This window comes from Vanellus vanellus (genome assembly GCF_965231255.1).
Source record: "Vanellus vanellus genome assembly, chromosome: 11".
NCBI classification, from domain to species: Eukaryota; Metazoa; Chordata; class Aves; order Charadriiformes; family Charadriidae; genus Vanellus; species Vanellus vanellus.
The window spans coordinates 5,951,114-5,977,729 of record NC_138916.1 but is presented as its reverse complement, the minus strand read 5'-3'; the positions used below and the strand labels follow the sequence as shown (position 1 = coordinate 5,977,729).

The window sequence follows — 26,616 nt, the reverse complement described above, 5'->3', positions numbered from 1 at the left end:
GAAGTACTTGATTAATTTACCAACAAATGCAACCTGTGCTGTTCAAGTTGTCCTGAAATGTGAACTATCCACGTCATGCCATCAGACACCATAGAGCTTCTAAGAGAACTGCTTTTTCCTTAAGCGACAGCTAGAGACAGCTTGTCTACAGTAATATCCAAAGGAAAAAAAAAAAAAAAAACAAAAACCACAAAACTTTACCTCTGAAGCTGAGATATAATTCCATTTATTAGTTGGAAAAGAGCCATTAGGACCAATTTCTCCAACTTCTAGTTCCAGAGAAGATTTGTTTGCTATTGTGTAGAATGGAGTGAAGGTAACTATCCTGGTAAGGTTAAAACTGCTCATTTTGATGCTAACTCCAACCTGTTGAACAAGGACAATTTGAGCAAACAATCAACAACAAATTCAAGAGAAAAGTCAGGGTGGAAAAAATGAAAAGTTAACATTACTGTAATTACAAAGGCTAGCACACAACACTCCTGTTCTGAACATCTGCAATGAAAGAACCAAACAGCATGCTGTAAAAAATCAGCTAACTACACAGCAATTAACACAAAGGTAAAGCGACAGTTGTAGCTGTACCATTTTGTAGCTGTACCATTTGCGGGGAAAATCCAACAGGAATCCCGCTACAGTAAATAAAGAAACCCTAAAATGATCTTATCAGATATCAGTTAAAGAGTACATGGAAACACAACTCCCTATATATCTGCTTATTATAAAGTGTATTATTTATTCTGCTTAGTTGTGGAAATGTAGGCTTAGACAAGGCTGCTGAGTGAAGATCTAAACACTTGCAAACAATTATGAATTTTGAATGCGAACTCTGATCTCCATTATGCGAGTTCACCATGGTATTTCTCAACAGCCTAGTACTACACATTTGTTATATAAGCCACATCTATGAATTACACTGGAACTTCTGTAGGCTGGAAGTTCTGTTGTTCTCTTGGAAACTACTCGTTGCCAGGTGCAGACTTGAATAGCTGGGGCATAAAACTTATTACCCTAGATGTTAATTTTTTAAATGTTAAACGTTTAAATATTTCCATGATTTAAAAGCAGCATAAGTAGTGAAACAAAGGCCTTAATGAGAAAAAGAAGTCAAGCCAAAAGAACCCCAAGAAAGCTCCACAGAACACAGAAACCTTTCTTACCAGATAATCCATGTTATTAGCTGAACATCTGACACATCCATAGCTTCCTACAGTATCAAGGGAAAAGCTACTGGACCAAGTGCTAGTTGAAATACATAACTGGATCTACACACAAAAAAAGAATATAGAAAGTACTTTAATAGGTTAACTTTAATTTTATAGTTCACGCATTATGGATTGCAATTATATCATATATAGCAGTATAAAGACAACACTTAAGCGCTTTTAAAACCTTCTATAAGTTAAGATAAGCTTAAGAATGTAGTATCACTCTTCATATTCTGATTTATTAGTCTGTTCCTGAGTTCTGGGAATGAAGTTACAGTAAAAGGCAGCAAAATAGAGGAGTCCTCATTGACTCATGTTCATGACAGCACACGCATAGACAGGAAAAAAGTTACAATTCTATGTTGCTACACAAACTTGAAGAGGGGGGAGGAAATAATCAAAAGAACACCTTGTCACAACTGTTTCTTTAACCATCTCTTCAACTGTTGTTGGGTGAAAAAAAGATATTTAAAAGGAGGATTTTTTCTGAAGTGGCCCTTCTTTCTACTATAGTACTCTTCATTTGACCACATAAATATCACATCAAAACAAAATAAAAACAAAAGAAATATGCTTAACATAGAACAAAATCTTTACATTGTGCATTTTAAATGCCAAAGTACCTAGTTGTGTAAAACACAAGCCTGTGATTTCTCATTATTCAGTGCAAAATGCCTCCACAGGAAGATTCAGCACAGCCTTCCTTTTCACTATAAAGGGAGTCCACACTCTTAATGTACGTATCTACAATAAATTCCTTTCCCAAGGAAAAAGTTTTCTGGTAGGGTACCCACTGGGTTTTCGGGACATAAACTCTATACTATCAGCCAGCTTCTGGTCAGGATGAAAGTTAGGCAATAGGATGCAGTGCAAGACATGGGAAAAGTTGCAATAGACTTTTTGTCTACCTGCCTTCCCTTTTACTTATAATTAACAAGAAGAAAGCAGCAGCCAAATGAAAGCCTACAGATTTAAATACTACCAAAAAAAAATCCTTAGACAAAATATGCATCTGTGTGTGGTTGTTCCCCCTTAGAGCAGGATTTTAAAACACTATCACAACAACCACCACCTAAAATAAGCATACCTTATTTTTACTAAAAATATTTTTCTTTTTAAAGGAGAACAAAACAATATCTCTGTAGTCTGCTGGATGCTTCACATGAGTGTCTTCAGCTTGATACTGGAGAATACGGGACGTCTTGTTTATTATCCAATAAGGACTGAACACAGACAGGATCATACGACTTGCAATTCGCCTAGTATGTATGCAAATATCCACTGTCATCACTTTTGCAGAATGGGATGTGAAACACACAGAAAAAAATTCAGGCATCCCATCACGAATTTTAAGATGCCCATTCCAGTCTTTGCCTTGATATTTTATCAACACAAGCTCCATTATTTCTCCATTGATTCTGGAATGAAAAACATCCGCAGCACTCCCTTCTGTCAATTCACGGGCTTCTGCTGTTCCCTGTAGCAAAATTAAAAGGGGCAAATTAAGTTCTTAATATATACAATTTAAGTATTCAAAGAACAGCATTTTATTCTCCTCTTGCAGAATGCACACGTTTCAGATATCTCAGGTACCACATGTCCCAATCTCCAATCACTTTCATTTGAGCCCGATCCTATGAAAAATTTGATATCAACTGCATTTTTCTTGCAGGACAGTAAAGACTGCTTAATTCTGGATTTCAAAGCAGCAAACTAGTTCCACTGTATCCCCTGTCCCTGTTTCCTCCCTCCCTCATAATTTCCAGTGGATTTTGGCAATGAGTTCTTGTCCATATACTTACAATACTGGATGCAAAACTGAACTGGGACCGTGCTGCAGATGTACATCCCAGACTTTTCACATTAAAGAACACCCAAGGCAGAAAGCCAGCAGCTGTGCCATACTGTTTGGTAGCACAGCTTTCCTCGGGCAGTAGCATCCCACAACAAAAGCTTTCCTATTTTTTACTGAGAAACAGTGTATTTTACTGTATTGAATAATGGCCAGGCTTGATTAGTCAAGCAATGTGAAGACAATAAGCACATAACCATCTACAGGTACAGTGACTTCAGAAATAGATTTGAATTACTAGTTTCTAGCTCCTCGGTCAAGGCAATGGCACTCTGTTCTACATTCTGAGTAGAAACTCGGAGTGACTCTGAGTACTGCAGTACAGTGAAGGTAAGGAAAACTGGAAATAGTGCCATTGGGATGTAAGACATAAGTGAAAGAAAGACCTAAATGAATGCCACAGCCAGTTATGTGAGTAGGACAAAACAGAACACATTAGGATGATGGTTCTAAATCCTCACACCTTTTCTATTTACTAAAAATCACTCAGCTTTCATGAAGAAATACTAGATAGTGAAAACACTGAAAGAAGCAGAAAAAAGTCTGCGTAGCATCCTGCAAAGAAGTCTTCCTATTTGTGCAAGGGAGACCTCACAATAGCCCTCAGTAAAGAATTGTGTTTTCTACATAGAAGAACAGCTCCAGAAATTTCAAATGCTTTCTCTCACACCTCTCACTGTGAAACAAAAGATACCTTGCAAAACACAGGATCTCAGAAGAATGTAAAAGAGAAAGACCAACCCAATACAGGATTCATATTGAAGCAGCAAGGCAGAACTGGCCAGGTATACCCAAATTAAATCCATATAGTCCACCCAGAATCAATCCATATAGTCTTACTTAAAATCAAGTAAAGCATTTACAAATAAAACCACAAAATAACTTACCTCAAGTAGATACCTCAAGGAGTATGGTAAAAGATTCCTCACAGTCAGTGTCGGGTGAAGGTGGATAATGTAGGCAGGATCCCACTCCTCTCCATAAGTTGAAATAAAATTCAGTTCATCAGGTATAGCTGTTGAGCTGATTATTAGAGGCAAGAAATTTGTCTCAATGGCTGGGCACTGTAACAAGCACTTCACTTCATTGCTCCTATGCAGCTCTTCCCTCCAGGCAATGTAAGTTGTGGACTCTTTAAACTGACCCTCAAACATTCCTGTTGGTCGAACATATAGATGACACCTACGGGAAGAAGAGAGGTAATGGTACACAATAGCTTTCCATTGACAGCTAACTTCACCCGTTTTTAAATTAATTGCTAACATTCTGAAGGGGTTTTGCAGCACACTAATTGCCAAATAAAGGTAGCATTTTGGTTTTTAGCCCAGTCGGGAAGAGTTCCAAGTGCAAATTTAAGCATCCACACTAATGCTGTATTTGTGCATCAGTCTCACAAAGATTAGCCCTACAGAACAGAAAGAGCGTACCTGTATGAATGTAAAGGAACATGGAATTCCTCTTCTGGCTTGGATATGCCAATTGGCTCCAGTGACTTGGAGTCTCTAGCCAGTTTATAGATTATAAATGGGATTGAGAAATGGTTCTTTATCTACGATCAAAATGCATAGTTTTCATTACACTTCTATGATACAATTTTCTAAAGGAATAATTATGAATACTAACAAGGAAAAATAACATAGTAAATCTGGATAAATAACACAGTAAGAGAACACATGTGAGTAACACGTGAGAAAATTATGCTACTTTTAAGTTCCATGAATTGAAAAACATGCTTAAAATGCCAAGTCACATAAAAATTATATATTCCAGCCTCAACATTGAAGATACTAGAAAGACAAAAGTTAAAAGTAAAAACCAAATTTTTCATTTATCAGGAAGACACACCAATCAGAACACAGACAAAAATTCATGTAACAGAGTAAAATACTTAATAATTTGCATTTAAGTAACTCTTTGAAAAAGTATGATCTCAAAAACTGCAATAAGGAAGAAAATTGAAGTCACTCAGAGAAGAGCACTTCTTTCAGGCTTTTGGTCTGTCTCGTTGGTTTTTGTTACCTGCAGAGGAGATCGTAGAGTAATAATCTTATTTCCTTCTGTAGCATCTATCTGTACAATGACCGAGTCTGAACGATCAACAAGAAGGTTTCTTATGTTATACAGTCGTCGACCTGGTTTGGTTATGGGAATGTTTACCACTTCTTTATATCCTTGAAGTTCTAATTCATAAAAAAATACAAAATTCTTAGTTAGGCAAAACAAATCACATCACCGTTTTCTATTGGAACAATACTTTAGCATCTCTAAACTCAGCAACAACCAGAATCAAAGCACTGTGGCAAAAGCAGCTTGAAATGGTATTCAAGCACCACTGAAGGAAAGCTTTAAGGTCAGAATATTCTTGAAGACCATAACTCGAGAATATGATTTATACATAGCCCAATAAATACGATGAACAAAGGTATTTGTTTGGTCAGTTAACAAAATGCAACACAGAACATGATTTATCACGGACGAGTACCTTAAGATGGGATGGGATGGAAAGGTAAAAAACAGATTAGGTAATTAGTAGTTACTATATCCTATTCATCTAGAACTATTTTCTGGCAAAGCTCAAAAAACAGAAAATTTGTAACTGCTCTCAAGTAACAGGGTAACTACATAAAGCCGAATGGTAGTAGGGATATGAGTAATGAGGTCCTGCTTAACAGGAGGTGGAACCCACAGAACTATGTCCCAAGGGTTTATCAACAGACATTGATAGACCATCTGATCTATCAATGACTCCACTAGAACGTCCTCCTCTTCTTCCCAATGGGGAGAAAAAATATTGTACTTTTCACTCTCTGAAAAACTAGACAGAAAGAATTTTACATCTTTTTAAGAAGTCTAGTAGCTGCTTTAGTTTTTTTTAATTGCCATCAGTATTCAAAAGTAGTTTCAACACAATGTACTTCACCTGAATTTTGATCACATTGAATTTAACCGTGTTCACTCCCCCATCTTCCCCTTCTCAACACTTCACAATGCACAGCGATCCCTAGCATAATACCTAAATTTAAAGAGAAGACGGAGCTTTCTTGTCGGTACAATGCAGACAACTTTCCTCGTTGGGGCGTTTCAAAAACAGAGTATTCCAGTTCCATGTTCTGACCAATTTCTACATCATTTACATTTTCTTTTTCACCTGAACCAACGATCTGAAAATTGGAGCTAGGAAGCACTTTGAGAGGAACACCTAGGGCATTTTTCACTATGAAAGGTGCTGTCTCTTTAAAGGAATAGTCAAACGTGGATGCAGTCCCTTCTGAAAATGCCTGTAATTAATAACAGATATAATAAATCATACATAAATAGCCACAATAACATATATAAAGGCTTTAAAAGACAGTTCCCAGCAACTACCATTTTAAAGAAAAGAAGAAAAAAAGAATATATATAGCAATACCTATGCTATTATTCCAGAAAAATTCATTATTACTCTGTAATTTGCAGCAAATGTTGATGCTACAATTAGCATTCATGCTTCTCATAACGGAATTTTTACAGTTGTTGGGTTGTACGAGAAAAATAAGATCTTGGGACAGAAGTCCCAAGCACATTCACCATGTACATACTTCACATTCAACCACAACTTATGCTTATAGACATTTGTTTGACTACCTAAAAGCCATGGTAACTGACTGCCAATATAGGCTTACAGGATAATTGAGTACTAACTTTCAGAACTGTTGCTCATTTAGAATCAAAAAATAAATATGCTTAAGTCACATTCTGTAAAAATAGATTGATTTAGTAAGCAGAATTTCTTCCACCCCATAAAAAAGGCAGGAAAAAGACTAGGACATTCATAAGCACACCAACTATCACAAGAAAAATAGGGAAAAAATATTTTTCAACACAATGGACGTTGTACTTCTACAGTTTGAAGGCCAATCCTAAAATGCATGCTTTGCTCAGTATTCTATTAAGGAGAAAAGGTGGAAGGGAAGTAAATTTCTCTCTTAATATTTCAGAAAAAGAATTGTAGGAAATAGTTGTGTTTATTGGAGAAGTTTATTTTCATTAAGCCCGCCTGGAGGGCTATTCCTTAAGTCCTGCATAAGCACATTTGTTCTTCTAACACAGTAATTGGCTCATTCAAAAGCTAGCACCACTTTTTTGTTAATCCTAAAGGACTAATCACAGTAAAACTCCTCAGCCCTGCTAGATAACATTTATTAGGGCTGCAGAACAGTCATTGGCTTGTGACTGGCAGCGCTGAAAGTTCTTTGAAAAAAAAAAAAGTAGAACTTTCTACAGAACCACATAATTCGGCACCTTCTGCCTGTTAGAACTACCTTAGCTAAATTACTGAAAACAGCAAGACAACATTTGGATATTGTTATATTCATTGTATCCTTCGAAGAGATGTTAACTGCAGTTTGTGGCTCAGGAAGAATAACGAAATCATCCCCAGGCAGCAAACTTCTCTCTTGGACAGGGTTAGTCTTCATCTAAAACAAACAAAAAAAAAAATCATTAAGCAATTATGAACACGTAGATTACTTTCTCCTATGTTATAACAGGGAAAAACTTGACCTACACTTGACAATTTCAGCAAGCAAAGGAAAACCTACTTTACCTTGTAAATCTTAGATACCTTACATAAACACAGAAATTTTATAACAACATTAAAGGCAAGCAAGTTATTTTCTTTCCTCTCTGTATGTGTGGTTACACCCTACATTTTGCCTGTGCAATGGACAATTAACATTCTTCAGAAAAACCTTGAGATGTCTAAAGACTGATGGTTTTTTCATGTGAAATTGCATAGTTCCCTCAAAGCAACAGCATTCAAAAGGTCACTGTTCTGTCACATAACATTTTTAAGAAATAGCTGTCTATCCAAACTATTTCAGAGTTTCAAGTATGTTTACATACTTCCAGCTTTAAACTCCATTGCTTCTTTCCTCCTTCAATTCTTTCAATAAGCGGCTCCCACACTGCGTAGCTTTCATTGTAATAATGAATCTAAAGAAAGAATCAAATTAAATCAGGCATCTAAAAATAAAGGTCAGAGTTCCTTCCAATAGCATTTAGTATGAAAAATATTAATAAGAAAACAATCTTAATCTAAAACTTTGGAGCTCTAGCATTAATTTTTAATGGCTTTGAAATCTAATACACAGAAGTGTAACATATCACACATTTTTCATAAGTGACAACATTTTTGAAGAACTGACTACCTGGTTTGCTTTTAGAGCAACCAGAGAGCCTGGTAACTCCGTATCTTTTTAACATCTTCACTTAATATAATGCAGTCTCTATCTTCTCCTACACTGTTTGAAAGAATGACTTTGAGATCAAAAACTTCAACGCTGCAAGTACTTCATTGTACTATGAAATAACAATTAGTCTGAGCAAACTTTAGTCTGAATCTGGTCTACTAGAATATTTCATCTAACTCATAGCCTACAGCAAGTTTCTACTTGCCTTCAGCCATGGCAAACCTGAACAGAAGGTGTGGACCAAATAGCTCTAGACACTCCCCCTTTCAGCTATCTTCCTCATTCCTCCCCCTTTCTGAAACCACAGTGTCTTGCCCCAGTTGTATATTATTAGGCATGCATCTTCCATACTCTATTACAAAATGCACATCTAGCAGTGAAAGAAGGCTACTTCTATATCTGGTACAGAACAGAGTAAGAGGCACATTTGGTAAACCGACAAAAGGTAACTAAGATGTAGTTAACCTATTGCACAGTGCAGCTGCACATCCAGTTGTATGACATTTTAACATGCTGCCTCTGTAAGAGACTTACACCATCTTGGAATTTACCATATCTTGGGGAAAAGAGTTGCAATGGCTGGCAAAACAAATATGGTGTGATTACAATCCAAGATTCAGAGAAGATTTTGAGAAAACAGTTCAACTTCTATCTTACCAATAAACACAATGCTAGAGAAACAAAAAAAGGTGGGCAATACAAGTTAAATATGAATATTCAACTAAGCCAAGCTCATTGTTCACACAGAAAAAAATGAACATGCAAAAATAACAGAGAAACAGAGAGTAGTAGATGATTTCACAGCAGCAATTCCCATTAAAATCTACTATTGACTGCAAAGTATCTGTGAAAACCACGTTATGCTTAGTCATACTTGCCTGACTACTAAAGAAACAAGAGCGTTACAATTTAAACCTATTATTAATTTAGCACATAGAAAGTGTACTAAAAAGTTACTTGAACTTTATGAAATGCACAGAAGTGTTTTTCAGCTGCTAACAATTTGATTCTACATACCTCCAGTGACATGTCAGCAGTGACCTCCATCAGTGAGGACCAGTTCTTAAGGACACCTGAAAACACAGATTCTACTAATAATAGAGGGACAGTACGATGTCCCAGACCACACTCCAAAGTGATCTGAACTGATTTCACTACAATGTCAAATTTCTCTTGTTTCAGAACATGTTCACGGTCCTTAAAAGTTTCTGTTGCTTCTGTGGCTACATCAACACCAAGAAACCAAGCACTGCACTGATCTATAGGCTTCACTTGCCACAAATTCTCAGAAATTTCAGTTGGTCCTCTAGAATCCTCCTCTGTTGTTTTGGGGTTTATGGCAGCCATAATGGTCACCACAGTGTTCAGAATTATTGGTGAGATCTTGAACAAAACAAAAGAAAAGATCCTTTAGAGCTTAAAACATTTTAAAACTGATTAACATATAAAATACATGACAAATGGAAATGGCAAGTAACTCTTGAGTTCCTCATACAGATACACAGCATTAAAGGCCCTTGTGAGAGATACAACTTAAATTCTAAGATAAAGAAACAGAATCCGTTCATGGAGCTCCTCTTATTGTCCTTTCCTACAAAGTTTCCCAGTTCCTCCCCCACAACCCCACAGGCTCAAGAACAAAATTCTCAGATTGGAATTTTTACTGATATGTGGTACTCCCTTAACAGCAGTCAATATCAACCTTTTCCCCACCACATTGTAAAACATAAATTTATTTTTTAAATCTTCACGGTGTTCAACAGAGCGCATTTGCAAAGTTATGTACACCACCATTTCAATTAGCAGTACATCTGTCAAAACCTTTATGCTTTATGAACAATGTACTACAGCTTACAAATGCAAATTTATTAACTTTTTATAGGAGAATTAGCAAACTATATTCAGAAAGACCTTTACTACAGATGCAATTATTAATTTCCCTATTAAGAACAGGGTATTTCACATTGTATATCATTCTGGAAATCATGGTAACAGCCTTAAGTTTACATGCACTTGTGTGCGTGCTCCTGCTTATAAGTATCTCTGAAGAGAAAAACAGTGGTGGTGGCGGCAGGGGGAAAGATCGTTTCATAAATTTGTAAGAAACTGGTAGGAAGAATCCTAGTATCTGAAGCATTTAAATTAAACCTTTTGTGCCAAGAGATGGCCAAAACAAGGAACATGTAATGATTTTTCCCAACACAGAGCAGCTCTAAAAAGGATTAATGCTTATTTTTGTATTTAAACTAATGGGGAAAACATAAGTTTTAAATAGCAATATATAAATTAAAAAACCCCAAGCTACAACTCGAGAAACACACATGTTTTTCCAAAAATCTTACCTTTATAGTAAGTTCTTCTATTGTTACTACCACAGTTTGTAACCCTGAGACATGCATCATATTTTCCATGACTAAAGAACATGGCCGTAACACCTGAGTGAAAAATATGATTTGATTATTAAGGTAACTCCTGGAATCTAACATCTTCAAATGGACTTGTATTTTTTTAATCTCATAGGCCAAAGGGATGCTGATCCCATAAAACAACATGCATCAGAGTAATGGCATTCTTTCCATAGCATTACTGTGCTTCATTCCAGTATCCAAGTTTACACAAGAGCAATTTTGTACTGGAAGGTTAAAAGTTAGTGAAATAAAAGCTTTTCACATGAGGCTTAAAACACAGACAAAACAAAAACCCTAAACACAGATGGGCTGATGCTATAGTCAAAAAAAAACATGAATCCTTAAGAAAACTAAATGCATAAGGAAAGATACCATGTGTGAGATGAACCACACAGTCCACCTTTGCGGCTCAATGCTCCCTTCCAGAAATGAGAAGTTCCAGACAACACGCTCATCAGCACACTCTACTGCAATAAGTAAACTGACAGGCAGTAAACAAAGTTGCAGAGAGGTACTCATAGTCTTCAAAACCCCACATATCATTTCTTCACTAAGAAACTTTTACTTTACAAATGCACTACACAGGTTTTAGACAGCCTTGCACCTACTGATGAAAACTGAATTTTGAATGTTATGTATATGCCAACTAAAGGACATACCAACTAAAGGACATGCCTACCAACAATTCAACGCTTTTTTCTTTATGAAAAACAAGTTTTCTTACCGTAGTAACACTCTTGTCTTGTTTTTCTTTGAGAAAGGCACAGGCCAACACTTTGAAACCCTTCACTTGAGCAGTCATCCTTTGTGCAAGCTTTCCAGATGTCAGAGAAAAGTCACATTGGAAGGAGACTTTCAAGGCGGGGGCATCAGCATTGGTCAAATTAGCAACAAATACAATTTCTGGATCCATGATCACAGCTTTTACTGTCATATTTGGCCGTACAGATATTTCTGTGAAAATAAGTGAAAAAACACCCTTGAATAGAAAAGGTCTGAATGCATTATTATGTACAAAATACCTAAACCATGCACAAAAATTGCTACATGATTTTAGAGGTACAAATTTAACAAATAACGTCTCAATTTTTACAGGAATACTTTGCTGAAACACATCACACAGCATCCAGAAATCAGCAGCAAACTGGCCAGAAGTTTTCTTTTGAAGAAACTGTTTCAATAGTGTAAAAGAAGACAGTACTAGCTCTATATACCATAGTCAACCTAAGCACCAGCTCTACAAAGCCAAGTTGGAAATTGTTATCTTCTGGCTCGATACCAAAAGTAACTAACTTCTTTAGAGTGAAGATCTACTAACTGAAACCACATTAACAATATACAGTTTCTTGTCTGAATGCCCACTCAGTCTCCAAATTGAGAGAATCATTAAAACCAAGACTCTCTAACCTAGCAATGGATCAAGTCATTTTGGTTCTCAATGACAGGCAGTACAGTAGTGTGTGACCCTCCTGCACACTAGGACTCAATATATGGGTTACTTGTGCCTAACAGTTGCTGGAAATACTGGAGTATCACACCTATGCAGTGGAACAGGTGCCAAGTTGAGGCTCGGTGCAGGACAGGAAAAGCAAAGCAAGGCAGGCATCATGGGTTGCAGCCAGCAACACGTTTGGGTAGTCCTGAGCAGCCCCTGCAAGTGCCATTTTTCTGGAGTGTGTACCACCCCTCCCTCATCACAGGACTTGTGCATATCTCCAACAAGGGAAGAGGAGAGGAAGTGAACTGCTGACACCACTGGGACAATTCATAAAACCTAAGGCTCACTCCTAGCACTCTGCCAAGTTCCCCAAAAGAAAGGGAGGGCTCTTGGGAACCAGTTAGACAACACAACCCACAGATTAGGCCTGACCACAATGCAGGCAAGCCTAGCAATCACTTAAAAACAACCAAAAACAAAACCCCCAAAACAACTCAGAAGTGGTCTTTCTTGTCCTTGTTTCATCACGCTTTACCTTCAGCCTTCAACCAAGAAGAGGAAAGCTATTCATCAAACACTTTGTTTTCCATATCTGAGCTGAAATAATAATATACAGTTTCAAAATACACGGCTTGCAGAAATAAGTGTAAGACATTCTTTGCCGCTCACCTTTAAAGAGCAAGTTGTTCTTTTTACTTCCTTAACTACTATCTACATGGCACTTTTTACCCTAAGGATGCTTCCTTTGCAATATTACATAGGTAAAAATCCTGTTTAGCATGACTTGATTTTCAATATTTAGCTATGCCGGAGAGGGCAACTCCACTGCTTAACACAGCAGTTTTAAAACTACTACTGCTTGCAACAATCTATAGTATCAGTGGCCAATTTACACATTGTGAAGAATAAACTCATTTCTTAAGTCTGATACCAAGATAGCATCTTGAAAACTTTTGGGTGATTTCTTTTCAGTATGAAATCTGTAAAGAAGGGGAGTTGGGATGGAAATCAGTTTTACAGACCTGTTTCTGGCTTGGATTTTCCAGAAGCACCATGCTTAAATTGGAACTGTGCAGATCTTTCAGTTGAGGACACTGGCATTGAGTTAATGAAAAAATCTGCTACTGCCAACAAAAACTCCATACTGGCACATACATACAGCTTGTCAAGGACAGCAATGACTTCAGTTCCATTTTCATCCTGCTTGTAGCTTATATCTATCATAGAACTGTCATTTGAGTCATCTTTCTTGTCTATCATTCTGGAAAACAAGTTTAATAAGAAATATTTCAAACATCATCACATGTTGATATAGGAAAACAAGGATGCATAAGCAGTGCCATTTTTTCCTCCCCGTGACATTTATAATACAAGCAATCAGTGTTTCCTCCAGAAATAACAGAAGACTAATTTCAATTTAAAGTTTGTGTGCTACAGTTTTGGAACTATGTATGCAGCATTTAACAATCAGACTAAATTTCCAGTGTATAGAACTGTCTAGGTGACACTGGTTGCTCTCTACTCAGCTGTCCCTACACAGTTTACTGTAATACTCAAGACTCTGAGGTGTTTGGGGTTTTTTGTTGTTTGTTTTGGATAATATGGGAAATCAACATATAAGAGAAGAAACTTACTTAACATTATCAAATCATAGAACTCACTGTTTTTGTGCACAGTGTGACAGCCAACAACTGACAGCCCTACTAAGTTTTTGCAATCCTACATGAAGCAAAGTATAGAACAAGGAAACAGTCTTCCTCACAAGCTGCATGGAGTTTTTTCATTTCTGATGCACTCAAACTTACCTTGCAGTCACATTCTGAATTCCTTCTCTGAGATCATCCAGGGTACACGCCTTGAGTTTAACATTAATATCCATTGAGCCATCTGAAAACATCTTCACCGATGATGCCATTAGATGCAGTCGGAGTTCACCAAGGCGTAATTTGTCACTATGCAGCGAAAGCAGAGATTTCTACATAATGAGAAATTGTAGAACTAGTTACCATAGAACAAAGTCATAAGCATGTTTCCCTTGCTGCTAGTCACATGCATTTTGATGCATGATTTGAAGGATCTGATTAGCCTGTTGCTGTCATCAGTCCTTCAATCATAGAAATTAGTCCAAGAAATTCACTGAGAAAACAGAAGAAACAAGTTGGGTTGTAGTAAAATTTCTTCAACACATTTCTAGCAGTTGTTCAGAATGCATGACCAAAGGATAATCCATCTGTACCTCATACCAGAAGATCTCTGCTCCCATCACACTAACTCATTTACAACCAGGGCCTCAGCAATAAGCAGAGAGGATATCAAGAAAAAGTTAAAATAAAATCCCATTACATGTTTTTTCCCCTTGAAACTCATTTCACAATAACTTTTTTAAATAATACACCCATCATACAAAAAGCACCACAAATTCCTGCCTTATAGTTATTTTAAATGCAAAGTTACCCCATGTTCACTATATACCAAGACTTATGAAACAAGCACCTTCACATGTGGACAAAGCATATTAAGTCATAAAAACAAAGCAATATTACACATCTTTCTCTTCTGATTTCAACACAGGCAGGATGCTCATTATTGCTCACACTCACGGATATGTAAGAGGGACCTATGGGTCATGTACACCTTGGGTCTGCTTACTAACTATACAGGCACCATGCATAGAACTAGTATCATTTACGCTAGTAATTCCTGCTTTTCAAATTTTCATTTTTATTTTGGATATACTGGAATCAAAGGTTTGAATGACCAGATCAAATGGTGGGTGGTTTTTGTTGGTCAGTTTATTTTTTTTTTACTGTGAATTTTAGAAATGCACTTATGTCCTTCAAATTAAGGACATTCTCTGCCCATAAAACCTCTGAGTTCCAGGATAAATTGCATAAGCTCCTGTCCTGGTTTCAGCTGGGATCAAGCTAATTTTCTTTCTAGTGGTTGCTGTGTTTCAGATTTGGTATGCAAAGAATGTCAATAATGTGTATTGTTTTAGTTGTTGCCAGGTGGTTTATATTAGTCAAGGACTCTTTTCAGCTTCCTGTAGAAGCTGAGAGCAAGCATAGACAGAATAAGTTGACCAACAGAATATTCCATACCGTAGACATCGTGCTCAGTATATAAATAGGGGTTGCCTGGAGGGCCAGGGATCCACAACTGATGCTTGGGGTGGGATGGGCAACCGATCTCCAGGTTGTGAGAGCTACTTGTGTTGCATTACTTTATTTCATATTTTCTTCTACTATTATTGTTATTTTCCTTTTCCCTCATTGTTCTATTAAACTATCGCTATCTCAACCCATGAGGTGGGGTTGTTTTCCCCTTTCCCCTCTTTTCTCCCTCTTCTCCCTACACTTGGGGTGGGGTGTAGAAGTAAGTGAGCAGCTGCGTGGTCCTAATTGCCAGCTGGGGTTAAACCATGACAACCCCCCATAAGGCAAGCATTACAAAGCCAACACAATCGATGAAACTCTTCCTTTTATTATCCTGAGTTCTGTCCATGTGAGAAGCCTATGTTACACACCCATCCATATGGTAAAATCTTTGTCACAAACCTGGTTCATATCACTATTGTAGAGAGTTACTGAAAGTGACTCAAAATTAAAGTCAAATTTAAGCGTTGCATAACATTCCTCAGAAGACTGAACCGTAGAAACTTTTTCTTGTCCAAATGCGAGAGGACCTGCCAGTGAAAAGAAAGTAATTTTATATTTCTTTAGAACACTGGGCTTGGGGTGGTTTTCTGGATTTGGGGTTGGGGTTTTTGTTGTGGGGTTTTTGTTTTGTTTGTTGTTTTTGTTTTTTCTTTGGGGTTTTTTAATTGAGATCAGAAAGTCACAAAAAGAGGAAAGCTCTAAATCAGGAAGACTACTCAAAAATTCACATTTTCATTTATTCAACATCACTTTGTCCTATTCAATGCATGCTAAAATTACCTAGCACAGAGTGGTTTAAGAACCTTAAAAAAAGCTGTCATTAATTTACTGCAGTTCTTCATTCATTTTAATGAAGAACCAGAGGAAGTATGAAGACTGTTGAAGGAGTTTGCAATACTCTTCCTTCAAGTTACTTCTCATACTGTAGTAATTCAACTATCAGTTGAACAGGAATTTTTTGTCATTGAGAATGTTAAGTTTTGGACAAAAAGGGTTTATCCAAACCAAAAAAATTTTGGCAAAGGGTTAACAATATTTCATCCAGAGACATACACTGTTTACATTAACACACTATTTGAATACTAATAATGTCCTAGATGGTTATTATTGTGCATTAATATTCTAGGGAAGTTGGTCTGGCTTTTTTCTTTTTTAAACCACCTGCAACTTGTAAGTTGCACTGATACAGACTGAAGAATACTATCCTATAAAAGATGAATCACAAAAAACACTACAAAAACCTTTGATTATCAACAGCTCACACAACATTTTTTGTTTGTGTGTACATTCTTATCTGTAACTTTTCCTGTACACAAAACATATGTTTAAATTAAGAAAAACAATTTATTTACACACATTGGAGTGCTTCAGATAAATACGACATTTGAATTTCCACATAGACCCCTGCCTAAACATACTCAGCTTTTGATTTGAACATACCCTCACAGAAATCAGATTCATTTGGAACTTTCCCTTTTTTAAGTATCTGCATATCTTCAATGTTCTGTTGCACAGTATTTGGCTGGGAAGTAGCTCCTCCAAGGTTTTCAAGTAAAATTTTCATGATAACAGTTAGATCCTCTTCACTGAGTGCAATCTGTAAAGTGATAAACCCACAACTTCATTTTTGGTGACAGTATTTCTTTCCAACAAACCCCCCTCTCTTTATCAATAGTATGCAAATGTTGAGGAAAAACAACATGCTGCTTCCACCGTAAACAAGCTGTCTAGTCAAAATGATCCTGGCCAAAACACCATAAGTAATTTGCCCATTTTTCCTGAAATATCATTTGTTAAGAACAGAAGTTACAACAAGAACTAACAGTCTGCGTGATAAACACTGTCTAGTCTTGTAAAGGCTCTTCGTCTGCTAAAAATATGAGTAAATGATGATCATGAGCACTTGTTAACAATTCAGTAATCCAGAAATGTAGCCAGATAACATTAAAGCCAAGACTTACATTGTAGACACTAAAGCAACTGTCATTCAGTACGCTTTTAAAGAGTTAAGGAATCTGAATCCAGTTATAACATGACATGATTGTGAAAAAAACAAGCACTAAGTGACAAAACGCAGTCACTTAACCCATAGTCTTACAATATTTTTCTCTAAATTTATTTTTTTTTTACTGGTACTCCTCAAATATCTTATTGTGTGGCTACATTTGGCCACAGCACAGACACAGAAATGAAACAGGGCTCACAAACAACTAAAAGGCCCCTCAGTTTTTTTTTTACCCACTTACATCCATATGGTTAATGTAGGAAAAGAGAAAGTAAAGCACTCACTCTGCAAAGATATCAACTATAATTTTGAACTGTTGTATATTAGAGATCCACATCTAGACTTTTAATCTCTAATAAATCTACTAAACACTCAAATAACCTGAACGTTACAAATCAAACAATTTAAAACCTTAAATCTAGGTTTTAAATGCTAACTCAACAGATAACCTCAATAACTTTACTGGCTGTTGAATCAAAAGATAGGTCCAATAGACCCTCGGAAAAATAAAAATGGGTTTTATTCCATTTGTATGCAGCTACACAAGAACTATTCATTATGCAATAGCAAAACTCTACCAGATCTATAAACTGGACAGTCAAGCTGGAAGTCTTAACATTGCCTAAAGAATACAAATTGCAAGGAGTTTACAAGCTCTTTAACTAGGCTAAGTACTACTCTGAGAATATACATAACTTTTGAAGTAGCTCTGACTTGCCATGATATTACCTGCATTGGTTTTAGGTCTCCTTTGATACCAATTGTTGGGGTTTTATGATACCAAGTTGCAGCTAAATTTCTCTGGACCAGTAAAGTCAAACTAACAGGACGGAGAATTTCAGAATCTGGTTGAGATTCTGTGGATATAATACACCTACAAAAGAGAGTGGAAGTAGCAAGGAAAAAATATTTAGTAGTTGCAGAATCCCAAAGAACGTCATACTAACCTAGCAGAATTATGGGTGTACTTATTTTTAAATTGATAACAATGTGTGCTTACATGCACTTATGCACAGGTACGCACTTGATGAACTCAGTTACTGTCCTATTGTTCCTTTCTTTCCAAGAGTGTTTTAGAGATTGTGGACATGTGTCCTTATCTAAAAGCACTCCTAAACTTGCTTTAAGGTGTTTTTTGTTTGGTTTTAGTATGTTTTCATTGCCTATCATCTTTAAATAATAGAACAATGTTGCATATAGAACATGGACTCAATTTCGTTACGAACACTTTTCAACTCAGAGGAAAATTCCATGTATACCTTGATAATTTCAAATGAGTTAGCTGCACATCCATGTTGTCAATGACTGGAGGAAGAGAAGATTCATCTGAAGACACCAGCTTGAATTCATTCTGAACTCTGATTAAGCCAAGATCAGCTACCAAAGCATTATTTGAAGTTGAAGATTCAGGAACAACTATAACTGGAGCTTTCAAGTTGACATCCATTAAGAGGCGGAAGCTTTTTTTAGCAAAGTCTTTCATGCTGGAAGCTGCCATTTCAGCTGCCTGGACAGTGACTGCAGTCAGGGCTTCTTGTGCCGTTTGGAAATTGTTTAGGAAGTTCTATTGATAGGTAGTGAAAAAACGTAAGAGTTCTATGAGAGCAAATAAGCCTCACAAAAAAGGCAAGCCCCAGTCAAAATGTAAATTTAAGTAAAATAGTACAGCTGTGGTAGAAATATGAAACTTCTAATTCACCCATTCTAGTTTTGAAAGAGAAAAAGCTTAAAATCATAGACAATCTAAGACATTTCTTACCTATTTAATTTTAAGATATTATTAAAGCTATCAAGTCAATTCTTTACTTGTTTTGTCATCCTTATTTGTCATTCTTCTATAAAGCAATCCCCTGCTTTAAGTGACACTTCATCAGCAAAATAGTTCTACGTGCTTGTACATCAGCTCACCACAAGGTACAAGTCAAAGAGCTGATTCCTTTTTTTTTTTTTTTTTTAATTAAAAAACTTTTTATGTCAAGAAAAGAACTGAAACTATTGTCTTACCAAGAGAGACATAAAGAACGTATGTAGGTAAATAATTTGGATGCAGCCCACTTTCAGAGACATTTTACCATCCACCCTTGACATATCAGCGTAGGCTTCCCCTGCAGTAGCATCCGGATAAAGTGACATGTGAAATCTAAACACTTCATCTCCCATTATGGAGACAGCCTAGAAGATTAAGTCCATATAGTTAATACTCCCAGGCTGTAATCTCTGATAGAATTCTTGCTTAAGTTATCAAACAAGAAATACCTCCACAAAAACATCAACTACAACTTATCAGCAATACTTGGACACATATACGCTAGGCACAAAAGGAAGTCAAATGACCTGGTTTATGGTATGTCTCACTTGGTTATCTACAGTCCATTTTATATTTAATCCATGCTACTCAGAATTAAAAACATCAATGCAACCATGATTAAAAAGAATTAAATATTGAATGGAAGCATGTTTTGCTCCCCTGAAATAAAGGAAATTAACCAATGAAGTTTTTCTTAATATTTGGTGCATTACATTGTACTTAGCGTTATACAACACAGGAAGCCAACTACAGCACTAAGTAACTTAAAGACCTAGGTCTCTGTTTACAATCTGTACAACACATCACCTTTTTATGGAGTGTTTTTGGATCAACATTTGTAATTACGATATCCTCAAGCCTGGAGAACACTTTAATCTTTTTTGTTTTCATAGCTACAAATGCATCCATTCCTGATTTGAGACAAAAGGAAAAAGATAATTAATGCACTTTAACAAATTGCTAAGTAAACACTTCTTAAAAAAGAAGCATTATTTATTACTGAATATTAAGAATATGAATAGCTTAGAATCCAGCATTCTACAACCAATGCTTAGCCCAAGACAAAAGTCATGACCTTACTACACATGACAAATTTGCCAACAGAAATGGACTCTAAGGCTAGAGTAAAAATTCCCAGCACTATCTAGGATCTAGCTATTAAAATATGGAAGCTTGTGTTATTTATAATGTACTGCCTTCATTTCTTTTAATTTTACTCCACTTAGAAATTAATTGCCTTCTTTTTCAAAGTCAAATATTTTCTTCTCTCACAGGCATTTAGGCTCTTAAAATACTTAACCACAACCATATCATACAATCAAAATGTATTCAAACATATGTTACAGAGACATCGACAGTGCACACGCTAGCCTTTCAGAAAAGAATGAATGGAGGGGAATAAAATATTTCTTCCTATGATCAACTGATCTAATTAAAATTAAAACCCCTTACCTTGTATTCTAATGTCTGCAATGCTACAGGTCTGATCACACACTGTAATATTGAATGCATTTAGCTTTGCAGTGAGTTTTAATTCACAGGTATCATCATCTGCTGCATTACTAGACACTGGACAGGAAACAAAAGACATACAAGAACTTCATTATAAGTCTTTTTTTAAAACACGTTAGATTATTTGTTTTGTACATATATGAACTATTCAGAAAGCAACGTGCAGTTATTCCCTTAAACTTACTACTAATTATTAGTCAAGACATGAACGAAGTCTTTTATTAACACAGTTTTCTTCTGGCACAAGAACAGTCACCAACCAACAGGGGCAAACAGCAATCTAGATGTTTTTTCTCATTAATATCTACTTTTCATGCAACAGTATGCTGAATACAGCGTGCATTTTGTTAATTGAAACACTCTCACATGAGAAATACTCATTTCTGTATAGAGTAACAAGGCAAATTTAGGCATAGTAGGTGAAAAAAAATTCTGCAGTAAAATTTAAATTGCCCGCAGAACACAAAATGCAACAACCAGCCACTGTTAACTCAGTCCCAATAGATTTAGGATTAGAAAACCCTGCATTTACCAAACAACACTACAAACACAAGAATCAACCACACAGGACCTGACAAAACATTCTGAAGGAGTTTTCACACAAAAACTCTATTTCAAGGTTAGTTAGAGATACCAATTATTAAAATAAGCACAACACCCTTCAGTTCAGAACTTCTCTTTGCTTCTCCAGGGCTCAAGAATGTTTATTTTTAGCAATGTAAGCACTCTTTAGAGCCTTCAGATTGGAAAGCAACACAGTTGTGACACTGATGCTTTGGAAAGGCTGTGGTACTGTTCACTGCAATATCATTTATTTGACTGTTACTACACCAGTCAGACCACTATCTAGGAAAGAGTTATATTGAGTAAGGAGAATTTGTAAAATTAAGCAATAGCAAAAATATCTGGCTTTTAAATGAGATTTTCTCCCCACGTAGTTGTGCAATGCTGTCACCTGAAATGGTATCCTTTGAAACCAAAGGCCAGCCGCTGTTAAGCGACAAAATTATGGCCTTTCTAATACCCCATTACCTGGTTTAAGAGTACTTTCTTTTTCTTGTTCTTTTACTTGAGGCTTGTGGTCCGATGCTTTATTGGTACTGGGAAGACCACTTGATGGAACACTGAATGTGAGAAAACTCATGATGGAAAGCAAAGCCTCTGTGTGAAGTACTATATTCAAACATGAAAAGATGACCTAAAATGAGGGCAAGACGACAAAGTAACATCGTTATTTAATACCGGTCCATTGTATAACAACTCAGAGTTCCTGTCACAGAATTGAGAAAAAGCGCCTTGCTGAATTTTGCCAGTATCTCACCCCTTCTACGTCCTTCAACTTAACACCACACAAGCTCCAGAACAGATGAGGGAGTTGTGGAAGGACAGCTTAAAACAGCCACAGAGGAACTGTGCCAATCTAAAAACTGACGCTTCATGTGGTTATGCTTTTTCAGTAAGCACTCTTAGTTCTGATGCATGTCGTTGTGGACTACATAGCACCTTGGTTGACATCTTTCAGAACCATGTATAGAGATATTTTGGTATGTATGACACAACAAAACAAGATTAAAAATTAGCAATCAGAACAGAAAGTAAAAGAGTAGCAACTACTGTAGCCAATATTACTTAGCGAAACCTAGCATCAGCTAGCCAACTTTTCCCAGCCCAAAGCAAGTCTTGGTAGATACTGGTTTTACTGATACATTACCGGATGTCGGCTTTCTTGACTCTAAAGTAGTCCAGCCACTTCAAATTCCACATACGGCTGTCAAGAAGCAAACTCCACCCACCACTACTACTTTAAAGGAAACATTTTAAAAGCAAAATGACCTGCTTACTTTTGAAATAACTGAAGCCATGAAAAACTAAACATAAATAGTTGCTTTCCAGTGAAGTAAAAAAAAGGACTGATTGAACACAAGACCCCTAAGAAGGCTTGTTTGACATTTCACCTTACATCTCAATTTCACTGTTACAAACTTTCAAGCTCTGAACACAAGGCCTTCCTTTCACACTGCTTAGTGTGTCTCTCCAGAAACAAAACACATCCAACAGGCCTCAGTTAGAAATATGTCCTTATAAATTTTAACTAGCTAAACAAGTACAGCTCCTAGTTAAAAAAAAATTAATACACTAAATACTTCTGTAAAAATATAAAGCAGTAATGTTTAATGATTAGAGAGCCAGGGGGTAGGTTTTCTTTTTTTTGTTTGTTTTTATTTCTCTTCAATAACAAGAGAGAAAGTGAGCAACTAACATGTTTACATAGCTGTTACTATTTGAGAAGCGTAAAAAAATTAAATACACCCAATACTTACATTGATGTTTTGCTTGATGCTTCTATAAGTAGTAGCAAAATCTGGTCCATCAGCATCAGCCTAAAGGAAGGGGAAAAAAAAAACAACAGCCCAAGCAGACAGTCAGTGTCTATTGAATTAACTGAATTAATTGAATTTACCACACACCAGGGTTACTCCCATTGCAAAAGAAAACAAAGGAAAATAGTGAAGCCTGAAAAAAAGTTCTCTAAATAAAGCACACAATCAAGGCAACCAGAATGGGGTACTCGCTATAATCTGCTCAGTGGCATTTAATAGCACATTTTCTGGAAGTTCAACGGACCAGTTACAAAACTTTCTCTTACCAAGGATCTATTTACACTGGATCAATTTATGCTTAGTACTTTGTCAGAACAAATCAACTTGTTTTTCTCCATAAAAATTATATCCTTATAGGTAAGAGCATGAGTGGTCCACTGGTTCTACAACCTATCAGATTCCCAAGTATTCATGCAGTTTTTGAAGGGTGCTTTTTTTTTTTTTTTTAAATAAAAGCTCAAGAACTCTAGCTACCAACATATCACTCCTCAAAGGCTAGTTTTACCACCTGTAGAGAGGCACCAATCACTTACATAGGCAAAGACTATCTCACCTATTAAGTTTCACAAGGGTACTAATCTGTATTGTTCACAGAGAAGAATGTATACAAACATTAGGCTTCACCAGTGATTTCAGTAATTGTGTTGACTAATGAAACAAGCCCTTTTTGGAAGTGGCGGGGAGTTAAATGCAAAAGTAAGTTGAAAAATGGGTATTTGGGAGCAGACCTAAACAAGTTTTAGATAAATCCTACAGGTTTTAAGCCAAGCCCCCCCAAAAAAAGTCTAGCACAGGCTAGAGTACGGAAGCCTTATTTTACTCCCCATATAACCTTAGTTAAAAGGTATTGAAACCTTGATGTATTCCATTTTCAGAAGATGCTCGTCTGTTTCACTTGAAGAATTAATAATGCAAAGAGGCTCTCCTTTTGAGTCTGCAAATAAAGAAATAAAACTATGAAGTAGTTCCACTCAAGCTTTACTCCACCTATGGAATACCTCCATGCTAATTCTTAATTATATACTACTTATATACTATTGTTGCTGAAATAGAGAAGATAAAAATCTCTTTTCACTGAGAAGCTGGAGAATAGGTGTTACTTTGTGAAAAGCTGCATTCACTTTTTTTTTTAATTAAACTTGTCAAAATTAACTTATCTTGGTCCTGAAAGAAGATTCAAAATTGGTAAGTTATTTGCATTCCTCAATTAGTTCTGCATTCCTATCTTTAGATTTTTCTATTAAAAGCCATAGTTTTCTATTTTGAATACATGGATATTTCAGTTATTACTTCAGCATCGCTTCAAATTGTTACCTGACCAATCAAGGAAGCATGCTGGATATCCAGTGCTGCCAGAACCAGTCATAAAGTGCAGATTCAGAAGCTCATCAAAACACTCTGAACAGACAGAATACTTCTCAAGAATGACCACTCCTACTTAAAGTAGGCAACTAACTCAAATAAATTAACTCAAGCTAACTCTAGCAACAGGAGTAAAACTTGGTGTCAGGTAAAACAGATTACTTAAGTGCATCATTAAGTGAATTTGGCCTTCCCCCTCCCCCGCCCCCATTATTATTATTTCTGACCATGCTATCTTCTTGCTACAAAAGCTAACTGCACACACTGTACTGACTGCATACCAGTTTTCTAGAAGACTTACCATTTATTTCAATGCATCTCATCATAATTTTTTTGAGATATGCTGCTGCAGTCAATTCATGATTTCTAATTTTGGTTTCGGTCCCAAGCTGTAGCACAGTTAGAATATGTAACGGATATCTCTCCTTCTGAACCTGCTTCATCAAGGTTATTACAACCTTGAATACAGAAAGGGAAATAAGTTCACTATTTCAGTAAAGCTGTCCAGATACTATGACATGCAGTTATAACTGCATATTATCTCCTCAGCTAAGCTTCAAAAATAGTATTAATCTAGACATTTTGCCTTTTTACAAAGAGAAACTACAACACCAGTTTTTGCCCCCTTCCCTCTCTGTTCCTCTTGGCCAAACAACCAATCACTTAAGTCATTCAACAACAAAACAAAAATCTCAAGTCTGTTAGTTTGGCTAGAATTTATTTTTGTTGGCCTAGCAGTATATCTTTACCTTGTCAAGCTATGCTGTAGTTTTGTCATCAGACACTACAGTGCTACATACAGAGTCTGAATATGGAAAAAACAGTTACTGTAAGTGGTACTGGTCTGGAATGAAGGGCAGAGAACAAATAGCAATGTGAATCAATCTGAGTATCTGATGCTATGCGAATTATAATTAAGGACACAGAATGTTTCAACATTACAATTCTTTATATAGAGAAGATCTACACTGATTAGAATGCTGAAAGTGAGAAAAAATTTGTGTTTCTAAATGTAGTTGAAAATTAAAGTAGAAGAACTAGACATAGTTATTAATGAACAATGTTAATTTCAATGCAATTATTTCACGAGGCAACTACCTCCCATTCTTGGGAACTCAACCTGTTTGCCACACAAAGAATTTAAAGAATTCAAGTTTGTCAATACTTTGTCTGCATCATTATGTGGCATACTCTTTGTACACTAACAACTTAGCATCTTATCATTGATCACCCAACATAAACAGTCCCCAAAGTGGCCGCTACCTTAGTAAAAAATTTCCGTGTGTAAAACTGTATTAAACAAGACAGAGTTGTTCATAAGATATATTAAATAAGACAACATGAAGCATTAGAGGCTAGCCTGTAATACGCACCAGTCCCAACATTAAAAAAATATTCTTTACAGCCAAGACAGCAAATCTGAAAGTTAGAAGCTGCCAAAAGGTACTAGTTCTAGCTTAACTATTTCAGCTGGTGTGTTATTACAAGAATCATATGCCGTGTTATGAAGGATTAAGGCTAGGTGAATGTAGAACATCTAAAAGAAGTCTAGTTTTCCCTGTTAGATGTATTGTGTATGTTAAATATTCTATAAGTACAATCTCTTATAATACAAACAAAATAAAACAGACAAAGAAACAGCTGAAGAATCTGGGTTCTGGGGCTTCAGTAACAAAAAATTTTACAGATAGATACAGACAGATACATACCTCTTTGATTTCAAAATTAAGTAGCATATTGATTACATCTTCATTTAATGTTCTTTTTCCTTTTTCAGACAGCATTCCTTCTGGAACACTCTTACCCTGCATCAAAAACGATTTCTCCATTTCTTTGGTTTTATCTGAAACATTCAATACATTGGTTAGCTTTTGAAATTGCCACCATTTGCTTAGCTCAAGAAACATATCCAATTCTTTTATTCATTTAGATGGCTTACATTCACCTAAGGTAAGATAGCAACATTTCCACAAGCAGAGCCTTTAACTTCAGAGCACGCAAAGGAAGCGGAAACATGTTCTGGCACTAAGACTATTCTGACATCTCCATGCCTTGCTACTTCTGTGACAATTTGGCTAACACTATCACCAAATTTTGTCTTCTAATGTTTCCATTTTTTTAAGTATTAAAGTATGAACACTATCCTTGCAAAATTATAAAGAGTTTATCACTTACACATCATACTCTCAGATCTAAGCTTGCTTTCCAGATAATAAATGCTTTTCATTATTCCTCAAAGTTAACACACTTAATA

At 36.2% G+C, this 26,616-nt stretch overlaps 1 protein-coding gene across 1 annotated transcript in view; it reads right to left on the bottom strand.

The window, feature by feature from the left end:
* The window catches only part of VPS13C (vacuolar protein sorting 13 homolog C), a 100,885-nt gene that overhangs the window by 30,606 nt on the left and 43,663 nt on the right, over positions 1 to 26,616 (bottom strand). Inside the window, exons 38-63 of the mRNA XM_082488820.1 lie at positions 26,072 to 26,205; positions 24,664 to 24,820; positions 23,855 to 23,934; positions 22,941 to 23,000; positions 21,652 to 21,817; positions 20,560 to 20,676; positions 19,915 to 20,018; positions 19,305 to 19,472; positions 18,560 to 18,864; positions 18,030 to 18,174; positions 16,736 to 16,892; positions 15,695 to 15,822; positions 13,943 to 14,112; positions 13,160 to 13,398; positions 11,424 to 11,653; positions 10,634 to 10,726; positions 9,309 to 9,674; positions 7,945 to 8,034; positions 7,362 to 7,517; positions 6,074 to 6,338; positions 5,080 to 5,240; positions 4,488 to 4,609; positions 3,948 to 4,242; positions 2,296 to 2,685; positions 1,161 to 1,265; positions 202 to 366 (exon numbers count right to left, since the gene is read on the bottom strand). Coding sequence (XP_082344946.1) covers positions 202 to 366; positions 1,161 to 1,265; positions 2,296 to 2,685; positions 3,948 to 4,242; positions 4,488 to 4,609; positions 5,080 to 5,240; positions 6,074 to 6,338; positions 7,362 to 7,517; positions 7,945 to 8,034; positions 9,309 to 9,674; positions 10,634 to 10,726; positions 11,424 to 11,653; positions 13,160 to 13,398; positions 13,943 to 14,112; positions 15,695 to 15,822; positions 16,736 to 16,892; positions 18,030 to 18,174; positions 18,560 to 18,864; positions 19,305 to 19,472; positions 19,915 to 20,018; positions 20,560 to 20,676; positions 21,652 to 21,817; positions 22,941 to 23,000; positions 23,855 to 23,934; positions 24,664 to 24,820; positions 26,072 to 26,205 — 4,568 coding nt within the window. The remainder of the gene's footprint in view (positions 1 to 201; positions 367 to 1,160; positions 1,266 to 2,295; positions 2,686 to 3,947; positions 4,243 to 4,487; positions 4,610 to 5,079; positions 5,241 to 6,073; positions 6,339 to 7,361; positions 7,518 to 7,944; positions 8,035 to 9,308; positions 9,675 to 10,633; positions 10,727 to 11,423; positions 11,654 to 13,159; positions 13,399 to 13,942; positions 14,113 to 15,694; positions 15,823 to 16,735; positions 16,893 to 18,029; positions 18,175 to 18,559; positions 18,865 to 19,304; positions 19,473 to 19,914; positions 20,019 to 20,559; positions 20,677 to 21,651; positions 21,818 to 22,940; positions 23,001 to 23,854; positions 23,935 to 24,663; positions 24,821 to 26,071; positions 26,206 to 26,616) is intronic.